Source organism: Orycteropus afer, unplaced genomic scaffold, assembly GCF_000298275.1.
Source record: "Orycteropus afer afer isolate SDZICR_OR568_19922 unplaced genomic scaffold, OryAfe1.0 scaffold00244, whole genome shotgun sequence".
Classification (NCBI taxonomy): domain Eukaryota; kingdom Metazoa; phylum Chordata; class Mammalia; order Tubulidentata; family Orycteropodidae; genus Orycteropus; species Orycteropus afer.
This window is the reverse complement of record NW_006921831.1, coordinates 2,762,784-2,787,297: the sequence shown is the minus strand read 5'-3', so window position 1 is coordinate 2,787,297 and position 24,514 is coordinate 2,762,784. Positions and strand designations below refer to the sequence as shown.

Here is a 24,514-nt window from a genome sequence, read left to right as displayed (position 1 = left end):
CCAGGAGACAAGACCCACATAAACCCATGGGGGCAGCTCTTCTCTGTCCTACGGGGAAAAGAACCCGAGCCAGACGGGGCCCATTCACAGGCACATGGGCCAGGGTGTTGATATAGCTGCTTGGATGGGAAGCAGTTCCACCCTAACTGCCTGCTCTCTTCCGTGGGCCTCAGTTGGCTCCTCTGTGAAATGGGAGCAGGGCACCTTGTGGAAGGCTGTTCGAAGGGCGGGAGATGTGGGGTGTGGCCAGTCCTCGGACACTTGGGCCCAGCTGGCTCTGTCCATGTGATGGCCGTTGGGTGACTAGGTAACAGCCCCCGAAGGCATCCCTATGAGGGGTGGAGAGCAGCAGTGGGAGTCCGCACAGGTTCCAGGGAGAGGTGGCATTGGGGGCCCGGGGGCCCAGGGTGTGGAAAGAGATGGGAGTTGTTGAGAGGAAGCAATGGAGGGGAGATGGGGTGTGGGGGGCTGTATCGCCATGCTCCCAGCAGGTGGGGGCTGGGGGGCGGGACAGACTGTGGGCGGGGAGAGGGGCAGGCTGAATAGAGGTCCAGGTGGTTGAGGTGGGGGTGGGGCGAGCAGTTCCCCAGAGCAGGGGTTGAGTCTCTGAGAGGGTGGCTCTGTGGATGGAACCCTTGCCCATTCGGGGATAAGTGAGCCTGGCATCTGTGCCTTCCCTGTGGCCTTGGCTCTGATGAGAAGCCAGGAAGACGGGCTGGGCTCCGGCTGGACGCCTGGGGGTATGTGTGCTCGGAGCAGGCGTGTCCTCTCGCGGGCCCGGCCACCAGGGCTCTGGCTGAGGTGAGTAGGGTAAGACCACAGCCCTGCGTCTCCCTGGCCAGTGCACCCTTTGTCCTCTCCAGGGAGTGTTGGTCCCTAGAGCCTCGGTTTCCCCGTCTGCACCCCAGATGAACAGAACATGTGGTCCTGATGCTGTGACCCAAGGCCTCTCATGGCTGTGGGGCCGGCCAGGTGGGTTCCTGGGGTGGCAGCCACCCCAGGCACTTCCTGCTATGGGAAGAAGGACTTCTTTTTTTTTTTAGGATTTGGGTGAAGATTTACAGAGTAAATTCACTTTTCATACAGCAGTTCCCATATACTTTGTCTTATGTCATTGACCAAAATTTACAATGCAGCAGCTCCCCTCCCACTTCCTCCCCATAGTTACCTCCTCCCAGTGAAGAAGGACTTCTTTTGAGCTCTTGGGCGGGGACAGTGTCAACCACTGTCGTAGGAGGCAGGGTGGCCCTAGAGTTCATCTGAGGGCTCCCCACGTGCACTGACTGGGACTCAGCTGAGCAGCATCTGACTCGCGGCCCCTTCTCACACATCTAACAACGCTGCCGTCTGCAGCCCTGAGAGCAAGTGGCGTGGGGAAACCGAGTCAGGAGTTGTGCCGGGGGCCTTGACAGGGCGGCCGTAGGGTCTGGGCTCGGGTGCCCCAGTATCTCCGGCCTGGCTGGCACCCTCCCTGGTCCTTCCTGGCCGCCCTGATCCCTGCCACTGCTCCCTGCAAATCAAGACAGACAGACAAGCAGGGGATTAGTCCTGGGCGACCTGGGGCCAGGCTCCAGGACTGGGGCTCGGGCGGGACCCCTTCCAGGGGCCTGGTCAGGATCCAGCTTCTGCCAGCCAGTGAGCTCTGTGTGCGACAAGACGGTCCCTCCGTGGCCCCTCCACCAGGCACAGCACCTGCCGCAGGTGGCCCTGTTCCCCGCATTTGGATGAGTGGCTCCCCCGGTGCCCCACCTTCCCTGTTCCGTGCAGGTCGTGGGTCCACAGCAGGCAGAGGGGCAGGCCTCCTCCTTTGTGGGGGCAGCCTGGATGTGCTGCCCACACTAGAAGGAGGGCTTGGCAGGGCTGGGGTACAGAGCGTCTGGGCAGGAACCCCCAGGCGTGCAGGGCACTGCAGCCCCTGGCAGTAGGGGTGGATTGAGCTTCCTGCTGGGGAGTGGGTGTGTCACCCACCCAAACTGGAGGGCAGCCAGCGTGAGGGCAGGGCTGTGGGGCATTGAGGAAATGTGGGCAGGTACAAAGGGGGACACTGTGGCCACATTGCTACACCCCTGTCCTGTTCTGGGGGTGTGGGGAGGACCCGTGGGGCCCTGGGATGTCCACACCAGAGCTGCCACCCTCCTGGGCAGAGAGGACTGGGGCCACGCAACCACCTGCTGGAGGGCTGCAGTCCTGGGGCGGGGGGCACTGCCTGCAGGGAGTGGTCCCTGCTGGGGGCTCCTGGTTAACATGGTTCTCCAGGCTCCTGGTGCCCTTCCTCTGACAGGCTGTGTGGGGCAGTAGAGGCCAGAATCCCGCTCACCCCTGTGCCAGACCCCAAGGCTGTGTGGGCATTTCCTGCCCAAGGTTCCAGGCACCCAGGAGCCACAGACGTGTGGTGACACCCTTTGTGCTGATGCAGAAGTCAGGGTCCCTGGTGGTGGTGCCGGGGCCCCCAGCGTGGGCCATGGCGTCTGGCCCCCGGGTGCCCTGGCCTGGGCCCTCGCGGCTCTTTGCAGCAGTTTGTAGCAACAGCCTTGTTGAGGTCCACGCCACAGACCACATGGCTCCGTGTTTAGTAACCGTCCTGTGGCTTTCAGTGCATTCACGCAGCGTAGCCGGCACCGGCATCTGGAACACTCCTGCCACCCCAAAGGCAGCCCCCTGCCCAGCAGCCATCACCCCAGGGCCCTTCCCTCCAGTGCCCTGCAGCCTGATGGACTGTATCGTAGGAGACGCGCTGGGGGAGTCCGGATGCTGTAAGTGGGCGACACGGCATTTGCCCTGCAGCGTCTCAGCGCTGGTGCTCAGCATCATGTCCCAGGTCCGTCCACAGGGTGGCGAGCATCGGGACCTCGTCTCTCCTTAGGTCTGGGCTGGACCCCGCCGTGGGACCGGACCCTGCCGTGGGACTGGGCTCCGCCGTGGGGCTGGGCTCCACCATGTCTGTATCCCACCAGGGGCCTGGACCCCGTCATGTGTCCTTATCCTGCTGTGGGGCTGGACCCGTTTGTACGTCCGTTCTCTGTATCCCACTGTGGGGCTGGACCCGTTTGTGTGTCCACATCCTGCCGTGGGGCTGGCCCCTGTCATGTGTTCATCCCACTGTGGGGCTGGCTCCTGTCGTGTGTCTGTCTGTATTCCACTATGGGGCTGGATCCTGTCATGGGGCTGGACCCCGTTGTATGTCCGTATTCCGCCAAGGGCCTGGACCGCGTCATGTCCATATCCCACTGAGGGCCTGGACCCGTCGTGTGTCCATAGCCCGCCCACCATGGGGCTGGCCCTTGTCATGGGGCTGGACCCCGTCGTGTGTCCGTCCTCTGTTGATGGACGCAGGGGCTCAGGCAGTATTTTCTCTTACTCCTGGAGGGGAAAGGATGAGCCCCCACCCCCGCTGGTTTAGGCCAGAGGGTGGTGCCATGGCTCCCAGCTGGGCCTCAGGTTGCAGGATGCTGGGAGAGTGTTGGGAGGCCGCTGGGAGGGCGGCCGGGGTGGATGGGGCTGTGCCCTGGGGTGGGCAGGGGGGTGCCGCTGGAAGGGCGGCCGGGGTGGATGGGGCTGTGCCCTGGGGTGGGTGGGGAGGCCGAGGGTGACCCGTGCCCCTGTCTTGCAGCTTCCTCATTGTCCTCGTCTGCCTCATCTTCAGCGTGCTGTCCACCATCGAGCAGTATGTCAGCCTGGCCACAGGGATCCTCTTTTGGACGGTACGTGCGGGCGGGGACTGTGGGTGGGCCGTGGGGGTCACAACTGTTGCCCGGGGCGCTCACTTCCCCCGGCATTGGGCCTGCCCACGGAGCAGTGCTGCCCAACCTCTCCCTGCCTGAGGACGACCCTGCAGTCCTGCACCACAGGCCTCCCTGCTGGCTGGCAGCTGGCACTGGGACTTGAGGTGTGGGGACCCCTTGGACACTGGGGCTGTCTCAGGGCGATGAGGAGCCCACTACAGCAGGCCCCCCTGGATGTGCCCAAACAAGTGGACCAGAAGGGTCCAGGGCTAAGAGGATCCTGGGATGGGCAGTCTGGGAGGGCTTCCTGGAGGAGGGGCTTTCAAGCTGGGCCAAGAAGGATGTGTGTGACGAAGTAGGAGGCAGGGGTCTGCGGGGCCTGCCTGAGCCTGCACGGTGCCCGGGGGTCCTGGTGACCCTGACCGGGGTTACCCCCACCCCCCACTAGAACGCCTCCAGCCTGCACTTGGACGACGCCCACCTCTGCTCTGCAGGCACCCAGCCCAGCATCCCTTCCGTCAGGGCCGTCCTGGTGTAGGGCCAGGGCCTGTAGGATTCCGAGTGTCACACTGCCCCTCCCTGGGGCTGGTGGCCCTCACAGCTGTGACCCTGCCACAGCAGCCCAGGTGCAGGCCTGTGGGTGGGCCCTGTGCCACCACCGCACCCTGCAGTCCCTCTGGGCCCCTCACCCCTAGAGCAGGTCCTTTGTTCTCGTACATTCTATGCATATATGTCCCTTTATCTTTTTTTCCAATGACTCCCCAGCCCCTCCCCCAATGGCCCCTGACAGCCACTAGCAGGCCTAGTCCTCTACACCTTCCTGTCCCGACAAGTCCTTTATCCTTCCCAACTTGCCCAGCCCGGGACTGAAACCTGTCGGTGGTTCTGGAGTTAGGAGGGAACTGGAGGAGGCTAATGTCCTTCATGTCAGTGGGGCATAAGGTATTTGTCCTTCCGTGTGGTCTCGGCACCTGTGTTCGAAGTGCATCCGTGTTGTAGTGTGTGTCAGGACTTCCTGTCTCTCCGTGGCTGAGCAGAGTCCCTTGTGAGGATGGACCATGCTGTGTGCATACGTCCCTCTGTGGAGGGCACCTGGCTGGTGTCTGCCTGTTGGCTCCTCTGAGTAGAGCCGCAGTGAGCAGAGGGGGACGTGTGTCTGTCCGAGTCCCTGCTCTTAGGTGTGGACCTGGGAGTGGGACGGCTGGGTCAGATGGTGATTCTTAGGGAACTTTTTGAAAACTGGGAGTGGGGTTTCAGGACTCCCCTCCTCAGCCAGCTGGGGGCCCCTTGCAGCAGGCCAGGGGGCGTCCCGGCTCCCCACAGCTGGGTGTCAGCCTGGTTCTCACAGGAGATGGGTGTTCAGAACCCACGGGCCCTGAGTGAATTCATGGACACACCGTACACCATCCCTGTCCCCTCTTGATGCTCACGGTCTCCTGGGAAACACCAAAGTCAAGCGTGGAATCACATGTACATTCACAGTCGTTGAATCACCTGTTTCAGCTGAGGCTGCCGAGAGGTGGGGGTGCAGGGGCCGCCCAGGCCCAGCGCATGACTGTGCCCTGCCCCCTTCCTGCCATCATGCTTTGTGTACATGTCATCGGATGTGCCGGCGTCTACAAGAGTTGAGGGGATGGTGACTGATCCTCCTGCTGTCTGCCAGCCTCCATGACCCCTCCCGCAGCAGGGTTTATGGTCCCTGGTACATATGCATCTCCTGGGGTGGCCATGGCCAAATACCGCAAAGTGGGGGGGCTTGAAACAACAGAAGAGTTCTTCCTGGAGACTGGAGGCCAGGAGTCCAAGCAGGGCGTTGGCCGTGCTGATTCCCCTGGAGCTGAGGGCCATCGTCCTGCCGCCCTCCCGGCTTCTGGGGCCCCCGGCGGTCCTTGGCTTACAGATGCATCGTCACGTGACTGTCCCGTGTCTGTCCCCTCTCCTCTTCGAGAAAGACACCACTCTCCTGGGATTAGGGCCCCGCCTACTCCAGTCTGACCTCGTGTTAACTCAATGGACAGTATCTTCAAAGACTTTCGGATCGCAGGCACGGGGCTGGGAGTTCCATTTGACGTCGAGGACACAATTGGAGCCGTAACGGCAGAGGACAAGGATGGGGCTCTGATTCCACCCTAGGATACCACCCACATGGGACAAGACCTCCCTGCTCACACTCACGGGGACAGAGGCTGGGTGGGATGGTGTGATGGAGGGCTGGCCCAGGCCTTCCTGTCCCGGCAAGTCCTTCATCCTTCCCAAACCAACTTGCCCAGCCCGGGAGTGAAACCTGTGGTGGTTCTGGAGTTAGGAGGGAACCGGGGGAGGCTGATGTCTCCATGGTGTCGGGGCTCCGGTCCTAGCTGGCCATGTCTGTTCACCAGAGGAGCCTGCAGTCGGCCCCGCCTGATGGCTTTTAATGACAGCTTTTAAGAGCAGTGAGTGTTGCTTCCGTGGCTTCTCGGGCTCTCCCACCGCGTCTTCTGGAGGCCGGGGCTCTGGGAGCTGTGGACTCTTTGGTTTCGAGCCTGGGGGCTCTGCTACACTGTTACTGTTTGTAGTCATGCGTTCTCCTTGGGGTCCCAGCTGTGGGACCACCGTCGGTGACTGCCGACGCCCCCTTGGTTTGGCGTGGAGATCACGGCCTCTGCTGGTGGCTCGGGGCTCGGGTGGCAGGTTGGTGCGTGGGCCTGGGCCGAGGCAGCCTCCTTCAGCACCTTGCTGACTCCTGACGGAAGTGGCTGTCTTGCTCCCTGGCTGTTCTGCGGCTCCAGCCTGCCCAGCTGTGCTTCTCGCAGGGGCCGAGGGGCCCAGGCCCAGCCCGGCCCACCCAGCAGCGGGGTGGGCTGCAGGCAGGGCCGTCTGCGGGGGGCACAGACACGAGTGTTCACTGGGAGATGGCCCCGCTCCTTCCTGCGCAGATTCGTGGGCTGGGATCAGCCTGCGCCCAGATGACTAAGAGGGTCACCTCCCCAGTGTCACCGGAGGCCTGGCCCCGTGCAGCCCCCCGCCTCGTCTGTCAGCACCGGCTGCATCCCCTCCCAGGCAGCTCTCCGCGCGCAGTCCCAGCTCGCGGGCCCAGGCGTTGGGTGCGGTGCTGAGACCTCCCGCTGCCTGCTGCCGCCTCCCAAAGGACACACCTCTGCTCACTGCATCCCCTACATCGCCGTGTCCCTGGTCCCCCGTCCCCGGGTCTTATCCTCCATGTCCTTGTCCCTTGCCCCTCGTGTCCCCCATCCCCTCACCCCCCATGTCCCTGAGTCCCCCCCTGGGTCCTTCCCCCCCAGGTCCCCCACCCCCAGGTCTTCTCACCCTGGGCCTCCTCTCGGACCCCTAACTCCCAGGTCCCCCCCACACATGGGTCCTATACCCCCATGCTCCCCTACCCCTGGATCCCCCATTCCCGGGTTCCCCACCCCACACCCCCTACTCCCAGGTGCACCCACCCCCGGGTCCTTCCACCCCCGAGTCCCCCAACCCCAGGGCCCCCCACCCTTGGTTCCCCCACTGCCCCAGCATCTTTAAGGCTTGGACGCCACCTGGTGGCTGTTTTCTGTGCTGTGATTTCGGTGTTGGGCACCCGAGGACAGGTTCAGGTGGCCTTGTCCCTGTCCCCCACCCTGAGGAGAGGAAATGGGTGTGGACGCTAACCTCCCTCCCCCTGGACTAGGGTGGTATGTACCCACAAAGCAGCTCCCCTGCCTGGGGACCGACCGTGGATGCTTACAGCACTCCGAGCAGAGAGCCTCTCCTGTGCACTTGCCCCTCAGAAATGCTGCCCCCCACCACAGGCAGAGACCCCTGTGTCCCTTCTCTGGCCCCTGCCTCAGGGCAGCCAGCCGTCCTGCCGCCCTCGTGTCCGCAGGCCGTTCCCCATACTGCCACCAGAGGGCGCGCACTGAGCACAGATGCGGCTTTTGGAATCCTGGGCCAGGTGAACGCTGCTTTTCAGACCTTTGACCCATGTTCTGTGCTCCCTCCTTTACGCCCCAGCGCCTCGCCACCTCTCCCCCGCCCCTCCTGGGGCCTCGCCACCTCTCCCCCGGCCACCTTGTGTGAATACCTCCAGCCCACCGCCATCACTGAGTTGCTCTGTGAACCCGTCTGGGCCTCAGTTTCCCCACCTGTAAAGGACTCTGGAGACGCAGCCTTGCCCAGTTTCTGGCTCGTTTCCTGGCTGGCTGTGCGGAGGCTGACCCCTCAAGGCAAGTGAGGCTGGCCGTGTCCCATCCCAGTGGGGAGTGAGGCCGCCACCAGCCAGCCTGGAAGGGCAGGGTTAGGCCACATCTCTGACACTGGCACGGTGGGGGCCTGACGTGTCTTTGGGGCCGCTTCTTGGAGGGACGTGACACTCAAGTGAGTTGGCAAGGGCAAGGAGGAGGTAAGCAGGTAAGGGTGACCAGTGCTGGGGTTTGAGGTAGCTGAGACCCGCCAGAACCTCATCTAAAGCCTCAAGGGGCCAGGGCTCAAGCAGAGGCAGAAATCAGGGAGGCTTCCTGGGGGAGGTGAGGTGACAGCTGGTCTGGAGAACCCCAGTCCTGGGTGTTCATGCCAGGCCAGTGGCAGACGTGTGTGGTGCCTGGAGCCTGGCTGGGAGACTGGTGGGGCCGGGCGGCCGCCAGGTGGCGCCGTTGGCGGGCTGGAGTCAGGCTCAGGGCAGAGGGGCCGGGGGCCGGGTTGGGGGGCCGGGGTGAGCAGGGACTTAATGGTGGAGGCCGTCATCTGAGCACCTTCTCTCCAAAATCCCATCTCCTTCTGTTCACAACGCTTGGTGCTCACTCGGCCAGAAGCTGCGGACTCGGCCCTCAGGCCGGCACTGCCTCTGAGGGGCTGAGGGGCCCTGCTGGGCCAGGGGCTCCAGAGTGGCCTGAAGATGCCGCTTCTGGAGGGGGCTCCTCACAGCTCTGGTCTGGCTGCGACAGGGGCACCCCAAGGGCTGCTGGGCACAAGGAGTCGTGTGCAGCTGAGGGCAGGGGCCTCCTCTTGGGCTGTGGTCACTTTACATGTGGTTCTCAGCTCAGGATGTGTGTTCACGTGTATGCATGGCTGTGCCGTGTGTGCGTGGCTGTGCATGTGTGAGAGTGTGTACATGTGTGTTTACCTTTGAGTGTGCCTGTGTGTACACACACGTGTGAGTATGCCTGTGTGTGAGTGTCTGCAGGTATGTGTCTATGTATGTGTTTGTGTGTGTGAGAACGTGTGTGTGTTTATGAGTGTGTGTGAATACGCCTGTCAGTATCTGTGTGCATGTGTACATGTGTTGGTGTGTGTGAGAGAAAGTGTGTGTGTGTGTCTTTGAGTTTGTTGTGCCTGTGTCGTGTGTGCTTGTCCACATGTGTGTCTGTGTGCACTTTGTGTGTCCGCATGCAACATGCTTGTCTGTACCTCCGTGTGCGTGTACATGTATATACCCATGTGCATGAGTGTGTGTGTGTGCACACGAGCAGTTTTCCGGTCTGCTCCCCGGGGCCCTGCTGCTGGCAGAGACCCCATTCTCTGCAACAGGAGAGCTCGCCTGGGCCCAGGTGAGGGGCTGCTTTTTGTCTCCCAATCCCTGAGTTTTAGTTCCACCCAGCCAGCCACTCACACGTGCGCCACAGACACGGCGCTCGGGGCCTCCCGGGGAGCGGAGCAGGAAGGGCTGCCGTGGGGCCTGAGCGCCTGTGGTGGAGCCGACCCCGCTGCGGCCGGAGGCCTGGGGGATGAGGTCATTGTGACCGCCTCCCCTCGCCGGCCCGCGCAGCCACCCAGCCCCCCGCCAGCTGCGTCTGCTGCTGCTGCGTCTGCTGCTGCTGCTGCTGGGTTCTGGGCCCCTTGGCCAAGCGAGGCCCCCTGCTCTCTGTGCCTCAGTTTCCTAGCTGGAAGGACACCCAAGTCCCTGGCAGCCCCGCGGGGACGCTGTAGGCCCTGGGCCTCCGTGGGTGCCCCGCCTGTGGAGCGACGTGCACTTCTGCCCACACCCTCTGTTCTCTCACCGTGGGCCCTGTGGGCCGTGCACCCAGGCTCTGTCCTCTCCCCGCCTCTGCCCTGTAACCCCAGGGACATTTTGCAGCAGCAGGAGCCAGCAGCTGCCCCGCCCCCGCCCTCAGCCGCTGTCTGCACGCCCCCGGCTGGGCGCCGTGTATGCGTGACCTCAGAGCCCCCACCAACAAAGCCAGGGTCTGTGGGCTTCTCCGCCACCCCCTGCTTGGGGCCCTCTGCCCTGGCCTCCTCCACTCTGCCTGTGAGCTCCTACACATCCCACAGAGCCCCACGCTGCCACAGTCTCCTCTGTGGTCCTTTGGCTTGCCTGGCCCCCAGCCTCACTGCCCGCCCTCCTCTGGGCGCCAGGGTCCCCTGGAGAGGCCTTATCCCCTACCTACGAGGCTGTGAGCATGCTTGTCTCTGTGCCCGGAGTGCAGAATCACCTGCCTGGAGGGGTCATCCCTGTGCCTGGGCCTCCCAGACGTTCAGCACCAGGGTGTGACACTCACTCACCACCTCCCTGTTTACATGGGACTGCACTTATTCAGCGTCTGCTAAGGAGGCCTGGGGGCATGGAGGCTATGGGCTCTGGGTGGGATGCACCTCCCGGGTGAAGTGCAGGGCCTGCAGGGGGGGGCTTGCGCCTGGGAGCCTGCGTGCGCACCCGTGTGTCTGCGTGCTCGTGTCCTGCTGGGCCCCAGCCCACTGTCACTCGGCTCAGACAAGGCCTCAGCAACCCTCTACCCACATAGGGCCACTTGCACAGGTACAGCCTGGGGCCTTGGGGAGGCACCGTCCGCCCACAGCAGCGTCATTTCAGACTAGGGGACAGCTGTGAGTCACCTCGTGAGCTCCCCACCACCCTGTGCCCACACCCACCAACCGGCCGCCTTCGGCCCCACTTTCTTCTCTCCTCTTCCCTGTCTCCACGTGTACAAGTCCATGTACATGTCTGGGTACACACACACACCCCCGTGTTGTTTCCATGTTGTTATTGCTGTTGAGTTGGTGCCGATGGACAGTGACCCAACGTGGAAAAGAACAAAACGCTGCCTGGCTGTGCCATCCCATGGCCCTTGGATGTGAGGGTCCGCTGTGGCCACTGCCTCCCAAGGGCCGTGCAGCCTTGGGTATCCTTCAGCGTGCCGCCAGGCAGTGCTCTGTTGGGACCTGGGTGTCTCCACTGACTGACGTCTGGAAGTCGGGCAACAGGCCCTTCTCCCTGCTGTCTTGGTCTGGAAGCTCCGCCTGAACCCTGTCCCATTCCTTCTGAGTGACCCTGGGGGCCTTTGAAATACCAACAACACAGGAGCACGCAAGTCACCATGGGACAGAGTGCTGATGGGTTGGGTGGGTGGACAGACAGACCCAGGAGAGCTCTGCTGTCTCCTGAGAGTGAGTAGGGGAGGCTGCACCCCTTCTTCTGTGAAATGTCCCACCAAACTCAAAAACCAAACTCACCACTGTCAAGTTGGACCTGACTCATAGCGACTCCTCCTTGGGTTTCCAAGGTGGTATCTCTATGGAAGTAGATTGCCCCATCTTCCTTCCGAGGAGTGGCTGGTGGGTTTGAACCTCCAGCCTTCTGGTTGGCAGTCAGATGCCTTAGGCACTGCTCCTGAAATGAGGAGTTCGTCCCCAGTGAGCACGTGCACTGGTATGTTCTGTTCCCTGGTGCCGCTCTGACAGGAATAGACCACAAATGGGATGCCCTTAACAAACGGGTTTATTCTCTTACAGTTCAGGAGGCTAGAAGTCCGAGTCCAAGTGCCAGGCTCTAGGGGCTGGGTGAGAGTCTCGCAGCCTTGGGCTTCAGCTCTGCCTCCTGCTTCCGGGCCACCGGAGCTGGAGGCTTCTCTTCACTCAGGCAGCTGCTGGCTGCTGAGACTGAGAAGCCCAAGGTTGACATGTAAAGAGGCACAGTCCCGATGTTACCAAACCCTGTGGCAGGCCATTAATTGAAATCCATTGAAAGTCCCCAGGTTGGCAGAGCATGGCAGGCTGCTGAACAACGACATGGCTACATGTAGGGTTCAAGCATGCCATAAGCTAGAGTCTGTTCCCCAAGGCTTTTCCTTATGTACAGGAAGCAGACCACATCCCTAAGGCATCCACTGAACTGCTCACAGTAGATTCCACCATGGAGCTGATTGCCAGTCTCATCATGGGGAATCCTCCATCCAAGTGCCCAGCCCCTCAACCAGGCCCAGCCAAGTTGACATACAAACTTAACCACCACACAGCGTGACACTTCTGCCTAACTCAGGGCCTGTGCTCGGACTGCGTCCCCTCCCTGATGGCATTGGCTTCCTGGGCCAGGGTCCCTCCTTGGGCAGCTGTCCCAGGCTCTGTGCCTCTCTCCTGGGCAGGAGGGGTGGGTGCCACTGTCCCCTGTTTATAAAGGTGGACACAGGGGCCTGGGATCAGTGCCTTGGCCTCTGAGGAATCGGAGAGGAGGGCCTCTGAGCAGGGGCAGAGCTGAGTGGGCCTATGTGGCCCGGCCACCACAGAGACACCGCTCTGCCCTGCTGAGTCCCTTCCCTGCTCTGAGCTTCACGGGATTTGTACTGTTGAGTCCTTGGCCTTGCAAGGAGGCCGGGATGTTCCTTTATGCCTGAGCCTCACTCTGTGGGAGCCAGGACCCTGGAGTCCATGCCTCCCCCCAGAGCCTGCCTGCCTGGTCCTGCTGGGTGAGGGGCTCTTGGTGGCCCTGTCTTCCAGCTCCCAGGAGTCCTCGGGAGGCCAAGCTGTCTGCTGCAGTCATGGGCTCAGGCAGGCGGTGGAACTGGCCTGTGTGGGGCCCAGGGGCGCTCATCTCACAGGGCTCCATCCTGGGGCTGGGGGCGTGTGGGAAGCAGGGCGCCCATTCCCCACAGCACTTCATCCCTGCATCTCCCGTGGCGCTGCCTGGGCCCCTCTGAGCTTCAGCCACACCCTGGAAGGAAGAGGGGTGTAGCCAGGGCTGCTGTGTCTGCGGGGGGCTGGCAGGGTTCGAGGTGTGGCCCCAGCCCTGCTGTGGCCCAGTGCCCAGCAGTGGGGCCTCACGGCCTGTTCCCGAGCTCTGGAACGAGATTTGTGGAGCAGCCCTCGAGCGTGGCCTTCCCCAGAAGGAGTGCTAGTGTTCAGGACAGCACCTCCTCGGGTCTCCTAGCCTCCCTGGCCAGCCCCCTGGCCCAGCCTGTGTCCACAGCGTGTTTAGCACTGGGCCGGGCTGGGTTCAGTGCTGCACCCCCTCCCCAGGGCTCTGGGCCTCAGCAGGCCTCTTCCCTCCGGAAGCCTCTCTGCTATTACCCCAGGGGACAGCAACAGTAACCTGCTCGTGAAGCGGCCAGGCGGGCTTGCAGCCCGTCTCCCTCTGACCAGGAGAACTGCACCCACAGGTCACACTGCCACACTGCCTGTCCTGGCATCTAGTGTGTGTGTGTGCATGGATGTACATCTGCACACATGGGTGTGTTACGTGGGCATGTGTGTTTGAGGTTGTATGCACATGTGTGTGAGGTTCTGTGTGTGCGCATGTGTGAGGCTCACGTGTGTGGAGTGTTGCATGTGTATCTGTGTGGACGCATGAGAGGCTCCTGTGTGAGCATCCATGTGTGCATGTGTGTGTGCAGCTCATGTGCCTGTGAGGTGTGTATGTGTGTGCACTGCTCACACGTGTGTGAGGTTGTGTGTGTGTGTGTGTGTTTGTGGAGGGGGCTGTGTGAGCAAGCCTGTGTGTGTGCTCTGCAGCCCCCTGGGGTGGCTGGGTTCCTGGGTGGTCTCTCGCTCCCACTCACACGTCTAGGCCCCCGCCCTCTCTCTCCCTGCTCTCAGGGACCAGGCTGATGCAGCTTCAGGTGGGTAACCAGAGACCAGCCAAGTTGGGGGTGAGTCATGGGCACCTGCGGGTTGGTGGCTCTCGGTCTTCTCCCGAGCTGGCGGGAAGAGCCTTTCTGGGGACGGGGGCCCCAGCTCAGGGGCTGGAGACTGTGGGGGGGCCGGTGGGCCACGTCCACACCCAGCTGGGCCCGTGGAGGGGCCCCCGCCACTTTGTCCTCCGTGAGCCCCCTTGGCTCCCTGCGGCCACAGTGAGGCCCACGTGGTTAGCATCCTCCGGAAACTCGGGACAAAAAGTCAGGCCCGGGGTGGGGGCCGCCTGCTGCGGGCCATGGGCGGGGGCTGGCTGGAGGGCCTCTCCGCTCGGGGTTTATGGGATTAGAGAGTGACGTCCGCGGGGACAGGTGTCTCCTTTATGCTCTGTGCGGACGGCCGGAGGGCGGCTTGTCGTCAAGTGCCCGTCGGCGGGGGTCTCCGTTTCAGGGGAGCTGGAGGCCGGGTTTTGTTTGGCCTTGTTTTCTATCTGACCTCGGCCAGCTGGAGCGGCTTGCTTTACGCACAGGGGGACAGCTGACATAACACGACGGGACCGGGCGGGGGCTGGCACCGGGGCTCCACGTGGGACTCTGGGGGCTCCCCTAGGGGATGTGGCCAGGGGACGATGGGCTGTGCCCTCTGGCCCGCCGGTGGAGGGTGGCGGCCGGGCTTGGCCAGCTGCTCCTGCCACGGGCTCCTCACAGGGTGTGAGGGCGCAGGTGCCGGGTGACAGCGGCCCCCGTTCCAAGGGGGGCGGCCAGCCTCTGCTCCCCAGGTCTCAGGACAAAGCCCGGGCCCGGCCGCACGGCAGTGACGGGCTTTGTCGCCTGACTTCCTGGGCCCAGCCGCACAGCAGTGACGGCTTTTGTCGCCTGACTTCCGCAGGAGAAGGTCTTCTTCGTGGTTGTGTGGAGTCACGGGCCTGCGCATACGCCCAGGTCACCGGCCTTGCTCTGCAGCCCTTCGTGTGACTTCTCCATACGTCGTAAGGGCAGTGTGCAGAGCCTGGGGAGGCCACCTGGGGAGAGCGGGCTCAGCCACGGGCATGGCAGAGAATGGGGTGCTGGAACACCCCCTTCTGCCTGAGAGCAGCAGGCCACACAGCTGGGGGCCCTCAGCTGGTGCTGGCAGGACACACGTGGTTGTGGGGGCCTTCTGAACCCCAGAAGCAGCCTCCAGCAGCTGCCTGGGGACACACTGGGGTGAGCCCCCCCGCCCGCTGCCTCACCCCCCATTGGAGCAGCGGTAGGTAACCAGGGCTGAGGGCAGCCTCCTGGGCCTGCTACCAGCCATGACCAATCTTGAGTGGCCCTCTTGGGTGTCCCGTGGCTCGGGGGTGAAGTGATCATCTGTAAATGCCAAGGGCCCAGCAGGCTCTCCCAGCCCCAAGTGCTAGCAGGACCACAAGGATGTGGGCCATGGCCCCACCTGTGATGGTGGACCCCACAGGAACAGACCCACGGAGCTGATGTGGGAGGCGATATGGGTATGGTCTGGCACTGCCCTCCTCCTCCTGGCCACACAGGCTGGCACAACCACTCCGACGGCCGGGTGTGGTCGGCGGTGCTGCCAGCTGATGCGGCCACACTCAGGGTCCCCAAAGCAACAGGGTGGAGGTGGGTGTCCTTGTCCAGCCTGAATGGCTGACTGAGAGGTCAGCACACATGTGTGGGCACACACATGGCACACATTCATAGACACACACAGGCCCACAGGCATGGGCACACCTGAAGTGAAAGGCACACACGTGCTGGTGTGATGCTGCATATGCAGGCACACCCATGTCAGATGCACACACATGCCCAGTCACAGGTACGTGCACAGGCACATGCAAGATAACTGTGTGCTCACACTCATGCATGCGCACATGGACGCACATGGGCACACATGTGGATGCACTCAAACACACACACACACTGGCACACATGCACTTAAGTTGGACATGCTCAGGCACATGTGCACATGCACTCAAGCACACACAGGCACACATAACTCATGCAAGCATACACTGTAGACATGCTTAGGCACTCACGTGCTTACACAGGCACACTTGCACGTACATAGGCACACACTGAACACATGTATGTGTTTGGCACCTCTATGCTCACAACACACTGCATACATGCTTGGGTACAGGTTCAGACACCCATACAGCTCACACGTGCACATGCCATGGGCATATACTTGAGCACCCATACAGCTCATATGTGTGTACATGCCATGGACACACATTCAAGCACACATACACATGTGCTCAGGCACCCATACAGCTCACATGTGTACATGTACACATGTGCTCAGGTACCTGTACAACTCACACACATGTACATACCATGTGCAAATGCTCAGACACATGCACATATGTGCTCAGGGACCCATAAAGTTTGCACACATGCACATGCCACGGACACATGCTTAGAAGCATGTACACACATGCTCAGGCACCCATACAGCTCACACACATGCACATGCCATGAGCACATGCTCAGAAGCATGTACACATGTGCTCAGGCACCCCTACGGCTCACACACACATACACGTGCTCAGACATCCACACGCACAGGCACACACATGCACGCCAGCACACCCGGCCTTGGAGCTTCAGGCTGGGGGAGTGGGCCCCTGTGGGGCCATGTTCCCTTGCACACTTAATCCAGGAGCTGTCAGCTCTGGAGGCTGGATGAGAACAAAATGTCAAGTGTGAGCAAGGAGGCTCAGCCCCTCCTGGTGGGCCCCCTCCTGGTAGGCCGTGTTCTGGTCTGTTTCTGGGGTGGGGAAGTGATGCATCTGGGCACTGAGAGTGGGGTCTGGGGGTGCTGGGGGCCTAGTGGCCCAGGTTCATGTTGCCTCTGCAGCCAGAGGGAGGGCTGGGCATGGTGGCTGCTGTCCTTGGCGGGGGGCCTTGCATGGGGTCTGTCGGGGAGTCGGGTATTTGCACTGCAGCCCTGGTGGGTGCCACCGAGGGTGGGTACCACCAGGGCGGGTGCCACTGAAGGCGGGTGCCACTGGTGCATGACCAACCCGTCCTGGCTGGGTCCTAGGAGACTCTCAGCCGGGCATGGTCCACTGCTGCTTGCCTCTCAGTGTTGGCACAAAAACTCCGTCACCCAAGTGTCGCCCAAGGTGACCTTTTTAGGGGGACGTCTGTCACCCTGAGAGGAGCTCGAATACTGGATAGACAGCCCCTCACCCTGGGGGTCTGTAAGAATTGCATCATCGCTAGACCCCCCTGGCCCTCAGTTTCCCCAGTGATGGCCACGCCAGCCCTGGAGGAGGGAGGGACACAGGTGTGAAAGTACCCAGCCCAGGGTCAAAGGCCACTACAACTGAAGGGGTGTCGGCAGACACTCCTCTTCCCTCTGGCAGGTGTGGGGGGGGTTGGGGGGAGAGGCCACCTATGTCTCCCCACAGGGCTCAAGCTGGGCAGGGGTGACCTCAGTGTGGAGTGGATTACAGTCTGCACCTGAAATCCAGATAGAGAGGGGACAGAGAAGCAGGAGAGGCAGGGGCAGGGCCAGGGCCAGGGGCAGGGGCAGGATGGCCCAGAGAGGGTGTTGGCGGCTATGCTGGGCCTGCACCTCAAGGGCACTGGCTGTGAGTGGGCTGTCACGCTGTTACCGACACGACCCGCAGGGGCTTTGGGCTTGATAGTTTACCACAAATGACAGAACAAAGCAGCTGTGTTGGTGGTGTTATGTGCCATGGAGTCAGCTCCGACCCCGTGGACAACAGAACGAAACCCTGCCGGGTCCTGTGCCAGCCTCACAATCCCTGCTGTACCTGAGCCCATCGTTGTGGCCACTGTGTCTGTCCATTTTGTTGATGGCCTTCCCCTTCTTCGTTGACCCTCCACTTTACCAAGCGTGACATCCTTCTCCAGGGAATGGTCCCTTCTGACAACATGACCAAAGTAGGGGAGACCAAGTCTGGCCATTCTCGCTTCCAAGGAGGATTCTGGCTGCACTTTCTCCAGGACAGATTTATCCATTCTTCTGCGAGTCCATGGTACTTTCAGTATTCTTCGCCAATACCACAACTCAAAAGCATCAACTTTTCTTTGGTCTTCCTTATTCATTGTCCAGCTCTCACATGCATATGAGGTGATTAAAAATACCATGGCTTGGGTCAGATGCACCTTAGTCTTCAAAGTGACACCTTTGCTCTAACACTTTAAGGGAGGTCTTTTGCAGCCGATTTGCCCAGTACCATACGTCGTCTGACATCTTGACTGCTGCTTCTAGTGGTGTTGGTTGTAGAACCAAGTAATGTGAAGTCTTTGATAACTTCAAAATTTTCTTCATTTGTCATGATGGTGCTTCTTGGTCCTGTTGTGAGGATTTTTGTTTTCTTTATGTTGAGGTGTAACCCTTACTGCAGACTGTATGGATTCTTCAGCCTTCATCAGTAGGTGCTTACAGTCATCCTCGCTTTTAGCGAGCAGAGTTGTGTCATCACAGGTTGTTAACGAGTCTTCCTCCAATCCTGATGCCATGTTCTTCTTCATACAGTCCAGCCTCTCGGATTATTTGCTCAGCATACGCATTGAATAAGTAGGGTGAAAGGATACAACCCTGACACACTCCCTTCCTGATTTTAAACCACACATATCCTCTGGTTCTGTTTGAACAACAGCCTCCTGGTCTGTGTACAGGTTCCTCATGAGCACAGTCAGTGTTCGTAATTCCCATTCTTCTCAATGTTACCCATAAATGGTTATGGTCACACAGTCGCGTGCTTTCACGTACTCAGTAAACCACACGTAGACATCTTTCTGGTATTCTTTGTTTTCAGTCAAGATCCACCTGACATCAGCAATGACAGCCCTCGCTCCACGTCCTCTTCTGAATCCACAGATGTAGGAAATCTGATTTCTGTGTATCCCATCTAGCGTGGTCCAGGTGTGTGGTGACTGTTTATGTTGTTTGAAAAAAAGGTCTTTGCAGTGAATAAGTAGTTGCTCTTGCAGAATTCTATCATGTGATCTCTGGTGTCATTTCTGTCACCAAGGCCATATTTTTCAACTACCGATGATTCTTCTTTGTTTCCAGCTCTGGCACCCCAAATCACCAATAATTATCAACACACCTTGATTGCACATTGGGCCAATTTCAGATGCAGAAGTTGGTAACCGTCTTCAATTTCTTCATCTTTGGCTTTGGTAGTTGATGCATAAATTTGAACAATAGTTTTAACTGATCTTCCTTGTAGGCATATATGGATATTATCTTATCACTGACAGCATTGTACTTCAGGACAGATCTTGACACATTCTTTGTGATGATGAATGCCACGCCATTCCTCTTCAGTTTGTCATTCCCTGCATAGTGGGTCATATGATTGTCTGATTCAGAATGGCCAAAACCAGTCCATTCCAGCTCTCTAATGCCTAGGATACTGATCTTTAAGTGTTCCATTTCATTTTTGACAACTTCCAGTTTTCCTATGTTCATACTTCATATATCCCATGTTCCAATTATTAATGGATGTTTGCATCTGTTTCTTCCTATTTTGAGTTGTGCTACCTCAGCAAACAGAGGTCCCGAAAGCTTTACTCCTCTGTCCACATCATTAAGGTTGGCTCTATTCTGAGGAGGCAGCTCTTCCTGTTGTACTTTGAGAGCCTTCCGACCTGAGGGGCTCATCTTCTGGCACATATCAGACAGCGTTTCAGGGCTGTTCATAAAGTTTTCCAGTAACATACCAGACAGTGTCTCATTGCTATTCATAAGGTTTCCAGTGTTGAATACTTTGAGAAGTGAATGGCCCCTTCTTTCTTCCCAGTCTGACTTTGTCTGGACGCTCCGTTGATTCCTGTCCACCATGGGTGACCTGCTGGTATTTGAAACACCAGTGGCATAGCCCCCAGCCTCACAGCTACATGGCGCCCCTCCCCGCCCAAGTCTGACAGACAGGCAGACGAGTGGTGGACAGCAGTTTTATCGAGGCATAATCGACACACAGGAAACTGACACACCAAACATGCACAACTGATCAATCATGACCCATGTGGACACCCGTGAAACTCCAGGACCGTGGGTGCATCTCACCCCAAACCTTCCTGTTGCCTTCTTGGCATCCCTCCTGTGCCTTCTCGCTGAAGGGGTCATTGCCACTCAGTGCATTTGGTTTGGTTTTCTGTAACAGACCTGTGCACCTCGTGATCTGGCCAACTTCCCTCACTCAGCACAGAGACGCATTTGAGGCTCAGCCACGTTGCATCAGTGAACATCAAGAGTCCCTTCGTTTTTAGCACTGATTCCGAGCGACTCCGGTGTGGGGGTGCTCCTCCAGTGTTTCCCCATTCCCATGTTGATGGAAGTTTGGGTTGTGTCCACTCTGGGGCTCTTACCAATGAAGTTGCTGTGAGTCTTCTTGTACAAGTGTCCACATGTCCTAGTTGTTTGGGGTAAACAGCTGGGTGTGGTGGGGCTACATCACATGATGGGGTGGACTTAGCTATGTCTGAAAACCCAGACTGTCTCCCCAAGGAGGCGCCTTTTCCCATCAGCAGTGTGTGGGGGTTCTGGCCCATCACTTGGGGTAGTCAGTCTTGGACACTTTAGCTGATATGATAGTGTGGAAGCAGTGTCAGGACATCAAAGGAGGTATTGTATTGGGCAAATCTGCAAAAGACCTCTGAAGTGTTAAAGAGCAAAGATGTCACTTTGAGGAGTAAGGTGTGCACCTGACACAAAATCTCACAGGCATGTGAGAGCTGAACACTGAATAAGGAACATGGGAAAGAATGGATGCCTTTGGATTATGGTGCTAGTGGAGGACACTGAACGGACCATGGGCGGCCAGGAGAACCAACCCATTTGTCTCGGAAGAGGTACAGCCAGGACGTGCCTTAGCAGCGAGGGTGGTAGACTCCTCCCGTCCTTTGGTCGTGTGGTCGGGAGGGACCAGTCCCTGGAGAAGGACGTCGTGCTGGGTGAAGTGGAGGGTCAGAGGAAGAGGAAGGGCCTCAGCCATGTGGAGTGGCCAGTGGGAGCGCGCCGGGCCCGAGCACATCGGTGCTCGTCAGGACGGTGCGGGGCTAGGCAGTGTCTTGCTCCGTCGTTCACGGGGTCACTGGAGTCAGGACTAACTCGCCTCACCTCATGACCACAGTCCCGGTCAGGGTCTCTGGTTTGGGTTTGGTGGCTCATTCCCCTCAGGACTAATGGTGTCGAGTGCCCGTTGGGCTTACGTGGCATCGGTACTTCGGTGGCATGTCTGGTGAAGCGTGTTTTCAGGTCCTCCGCCCAGTTTAGCATCAGCTTGTCCGTCTGATTGTCGTAGAGCTTCTGTGCTCCCGACCCATGGCCGTGTCTTTTCTCCTGGCCTCTGGCTGTCCTTCTCACTGTCTGAGCGGTGTCTCTGGTGATCTGAAGTTTCCAACAATGACGGCAAATTCGTTTTGTGTGTTTCTGCTTCACACGCTTGGAGGAACATTTACCAAGCCCGAGGCCACGGAGGTGGCCTTCCGTTCCCATCTCCGGGTTTCAGGGCTTGTGCTGAGGCCCGGGAGGCCTTCTGAGTTCACTTGTGTACATCGCGTAAAGTGTGGGTTGAGGTTCTTTTTTTTTTTTTTTGCACATGGACAGCCAATTGTTCCAGTACCATCTGTCGAAAGGGTATCCTTTCCTTATTGAATCTGCTTGTTGTTGTTTGTTGTTATGTGCCGTCGAGTCGGATCCAACTCAGAGCGACCCCTCCTTGGGTTCCTGAGGTGGTATCACTACGGAAGTAGATTGCACAACTTTCCTTCCGAGGAGTGGTTGGTGGGTTTGACCCGCCAGCCTTCTGGTTAGCAGTCAAGTGCCTTAGGCGCTATGCCACCAGAGCTCCTTAAATCTCCTTGGTGCCTCTTAAAAACTTAATTTGCCCTCAGTATGTGGGTGTGTCACTAGAGTCCGCTCTGCTGCCTTGATCTCTTACTCTGTCTTTTTGCCTGCATCATGCTTCCTTGGTTGTTGTAGTTTTCAACACATCTTGAAATCACAGATGGTAACTCTTCTGGCTTGGTTCTTCCTCCCCAAGTTGCTCTGGGTAAACTAGGGCCTTTCCATTCCCATAAAACTTAGAGCGGCAGCTTGCCAGGGTTGACAGAGAAGCGCTGTGGGATTTTGTTGGGGACTGTGTTGAACCTGGAGATGAGTTTGGGCAAAATCCGTATCTCAGGGATACTGACTCTTTCTCTCCGTTTCTTCTGAGATCTTCTCTAAATTATTTAAGAAATGTTTTTTTCAGCTTTTAGTGTCTAGGTCTCGTACAGCTCTTGTTACCTGAATGTTTCATATTTTTGATGCTATTTTCAATGCTGTTCATTAATTTCAATTTCCAGTCATTTATTGCTGGCTTTGGAACTTCAGTTGATTTTGCTGTGTTGAGCTGGTCTCTCGCAATTGTGCTGAACTTTTTCCTTTTTCTTTTGTGAGTGAGTTCCGTTGATTTTCTGCCTGGATGGTCATGTCTGCAAATACAGTTTTGCTTCTTGTTTTCCAGTCTGTATTCCGCCTCACGTCTTTTTGGTGGCTTGCTTTTTGCCTGATGATACTGGAGAGAATCTCCAACACCGTGTGTACTTGAATGGGGGAGCGGAATGGAAGTCTTTGCCTTGTTCACAGTCTTAGGAGAAGCATGTTCAGTGTCACTGTTAAGTGTGGTGTTGGGTGTAGGTTTTCCATTGTTTCCACAGTCGGGCTGAGGAAGACCTCCTGGTACTCCTGCAAAGAGTTCTTCCATGAATGGATCTTGAATGTTGTCAAAGACTTTTTGTACATCTCTTGAGATGATCATATAGTTTTTCTTCTTCAGTCTGTCAATAGGTTGGATGGCATTGATTGACTTTTTCAATTGCAAAGCTACCTGCATTCCTGGACCAGCCCACTTGGTCATGTGGTATTGACCTTTGTAGACGTTCGATTTGCTAAATATTTTCCGATTTCCTTTTTGATTTCTTCTTTGATGCATGGGTTATTTAAAAGTGTGTTATTTGGCTTCTAAATATATGGGGATTTTGCAGATCGATTCTGTTACTGATTAAGAATTTGGGCGTCTGTGCTCATTAGAAGGGATTCTGGTGGTGCAGTTCCTGAGGCATTTAGGCATTTGACTGCTAACCAGAAGGTTGGTGGTTAAACCCACCAGCCACTCCACGGAAGGAAGACGGGGCAATCTACTTCTGAAAAGATTTACCACCTCGGAAACCCAATGGGGGTCACTGTGAGTCGGAATCCACTTGATAGCAGGGGATTTGGTTTGTCTAGTGTTCGTAAGGGATGGGGTTGTGTCATTTTCTTTGCTTGTAATGTCTTTGGTTTTGCTCTAAGAGTAATATTGGCAACACCAAGACTTGGGAAGTATCTGCTCCTTTTCTCTGTTTTGGAAGAATTTGTATAGAATTATTATTATTCCTTTTCTGCATATTTAGTGGAATTCACCTGTAACGTTGTCTAGACCTGATGTTTTTCTTCACGTGAGGGTTATTAACTAAAACATTAATTTATTTAATACCTATAGGACTATTAAGTTTATCTGTTTCTTCTTGGGTGAACTTTGGTGTGGGTGTGTTTGAGGGAATGTGTATCAAGTTTATTAGCGTCAAGTTGTTTATAATGTTATGTGATCCTTTTAAATCTGTGGACTCTATAGTGACAGCAACCTTCTCCCTCCTGATATGCTCATTTGCCTTGTTTTGTCTTTCTTTCCTTACTAACCTCGCTAGAGTTTTAGGGACATAATTAATCTCAAAGAATGAACTTTTGATTTTTTTCAAATGGATTTTATTTTATTTACTTATTTGCTGAACTTCATTTATTTTGTTGTCGTCAAGGATATACACAACAAAACACAGACCAGGGCAGCCGCTTCTGTACAGATGACTCAGTGACGTTGATGACATTCCTTGAGCCAGGCAGCCGGCAGCCGTTCTTTTCTTCTGTTTTGAGCTGTCCCTCCCACATAAACAAACACTCTCTGCCCCCAAGGTTCCCGTCTAATCTTTCAAGTTGCTGTTATCTGTTTGATCTCATAGAGATAGTTCTTAAAAGGGCATAATGCTCACGGCACATTTCTTTTTTCTTTTTTTTAAGTTAAGCTAAACTATTTTTCAGTTTTAAGATGACTTCAAGGCATATTTTTGATTTAAGGTTTAAAGATTATCTCAGAGTAGTAATTTCAGGGGTTCAACCAGCCTCCATGGTTCCAGAAAATCTGGATTCCATGAGCATTGGAAATTCTGGTCTGTGTTTTCCCCTTCGACCAGGATCCTTCTGTGGGGTCTTTGACGATAATGTTCAGTAATGGTAGCTGGACGCGATCCAGTTCTTCTGGTCTCACAGCAAAGGGAGCAGTTTCTCCTGGAGGCATCAGGCACACATTCCATCCCCGCCTCCTGTTCCTGCCTCTCCTCCTTCCCCTGCTGCTCCAGGGAGTAGAGGTCAATGGTAGTGCCTTGAATGGCTGCTTATGAGCTTTTTAGACCCCAAGTACCATGCAACAAGCTAGCACGTAGCTGTTCAGAGCACTGAACAGGTAGTAGGCCAATTAACTAGGCTGTCCCATGAAATCATGACCTTAAACCTTGAAACCAAGGCAACAAGTCCCATGAGGTTTTTGGTCGTGCCTGACAGCCTCCGCAGCTACTCTGTTTTTGCTGTTGTTGTAAATGCGTCTGTTTCTGTTTCTTTTATTCCGGTGGCTTCTTTTCGGACCTTTAGGATTGCATGTTCCCTGTTCACCAAGGGTCACCTTGTCCTTCCTTTCCTGGTCGCAGTGGCACCTGAAGCCGTTCGTTAGCCCTTTCTGTCCAGTGCCGGTGTGTTGTTGTTGGTCTTGGGGGCCATTGAGGCGGCTGTGCCTCAGCGTGCGACGAGGTGACCCGCTCGCCTGGTCCAGCACCTTCCCCGACTCGTGGCCTGCCAGAGCCCGTTGTTGCAGCCGCTGTGGCCGTCATCTTGTGGAGGGTCGTTGTCTTCTTTGCTGGCCCTCT

General features: G+C 57.5%; 1 protein-coding gene across 1 annotated transcript in view; it reads left to right on the top strand.

Moving 5' to 3' along the window:
• Window positions 1–24,514, top strand: part of KCNQ1 (potassium voltage-gated channel subfamily Q member 1) — a 297,380-nt gene that overhangs the window by 35,074 nt on the left and 237,792 nt on the right. Inside the window, exon 3 of the mRNA XM_007949332.1 lies at window positions 3,611–3,701. Coding sequence (XP_007947523.1) covers window positions 3,611–3,701 — 91 coding nt within the window. The remainder of the gene's footprint in view (window positions 1–3,610; window positions 3,702–24,514) is intronic.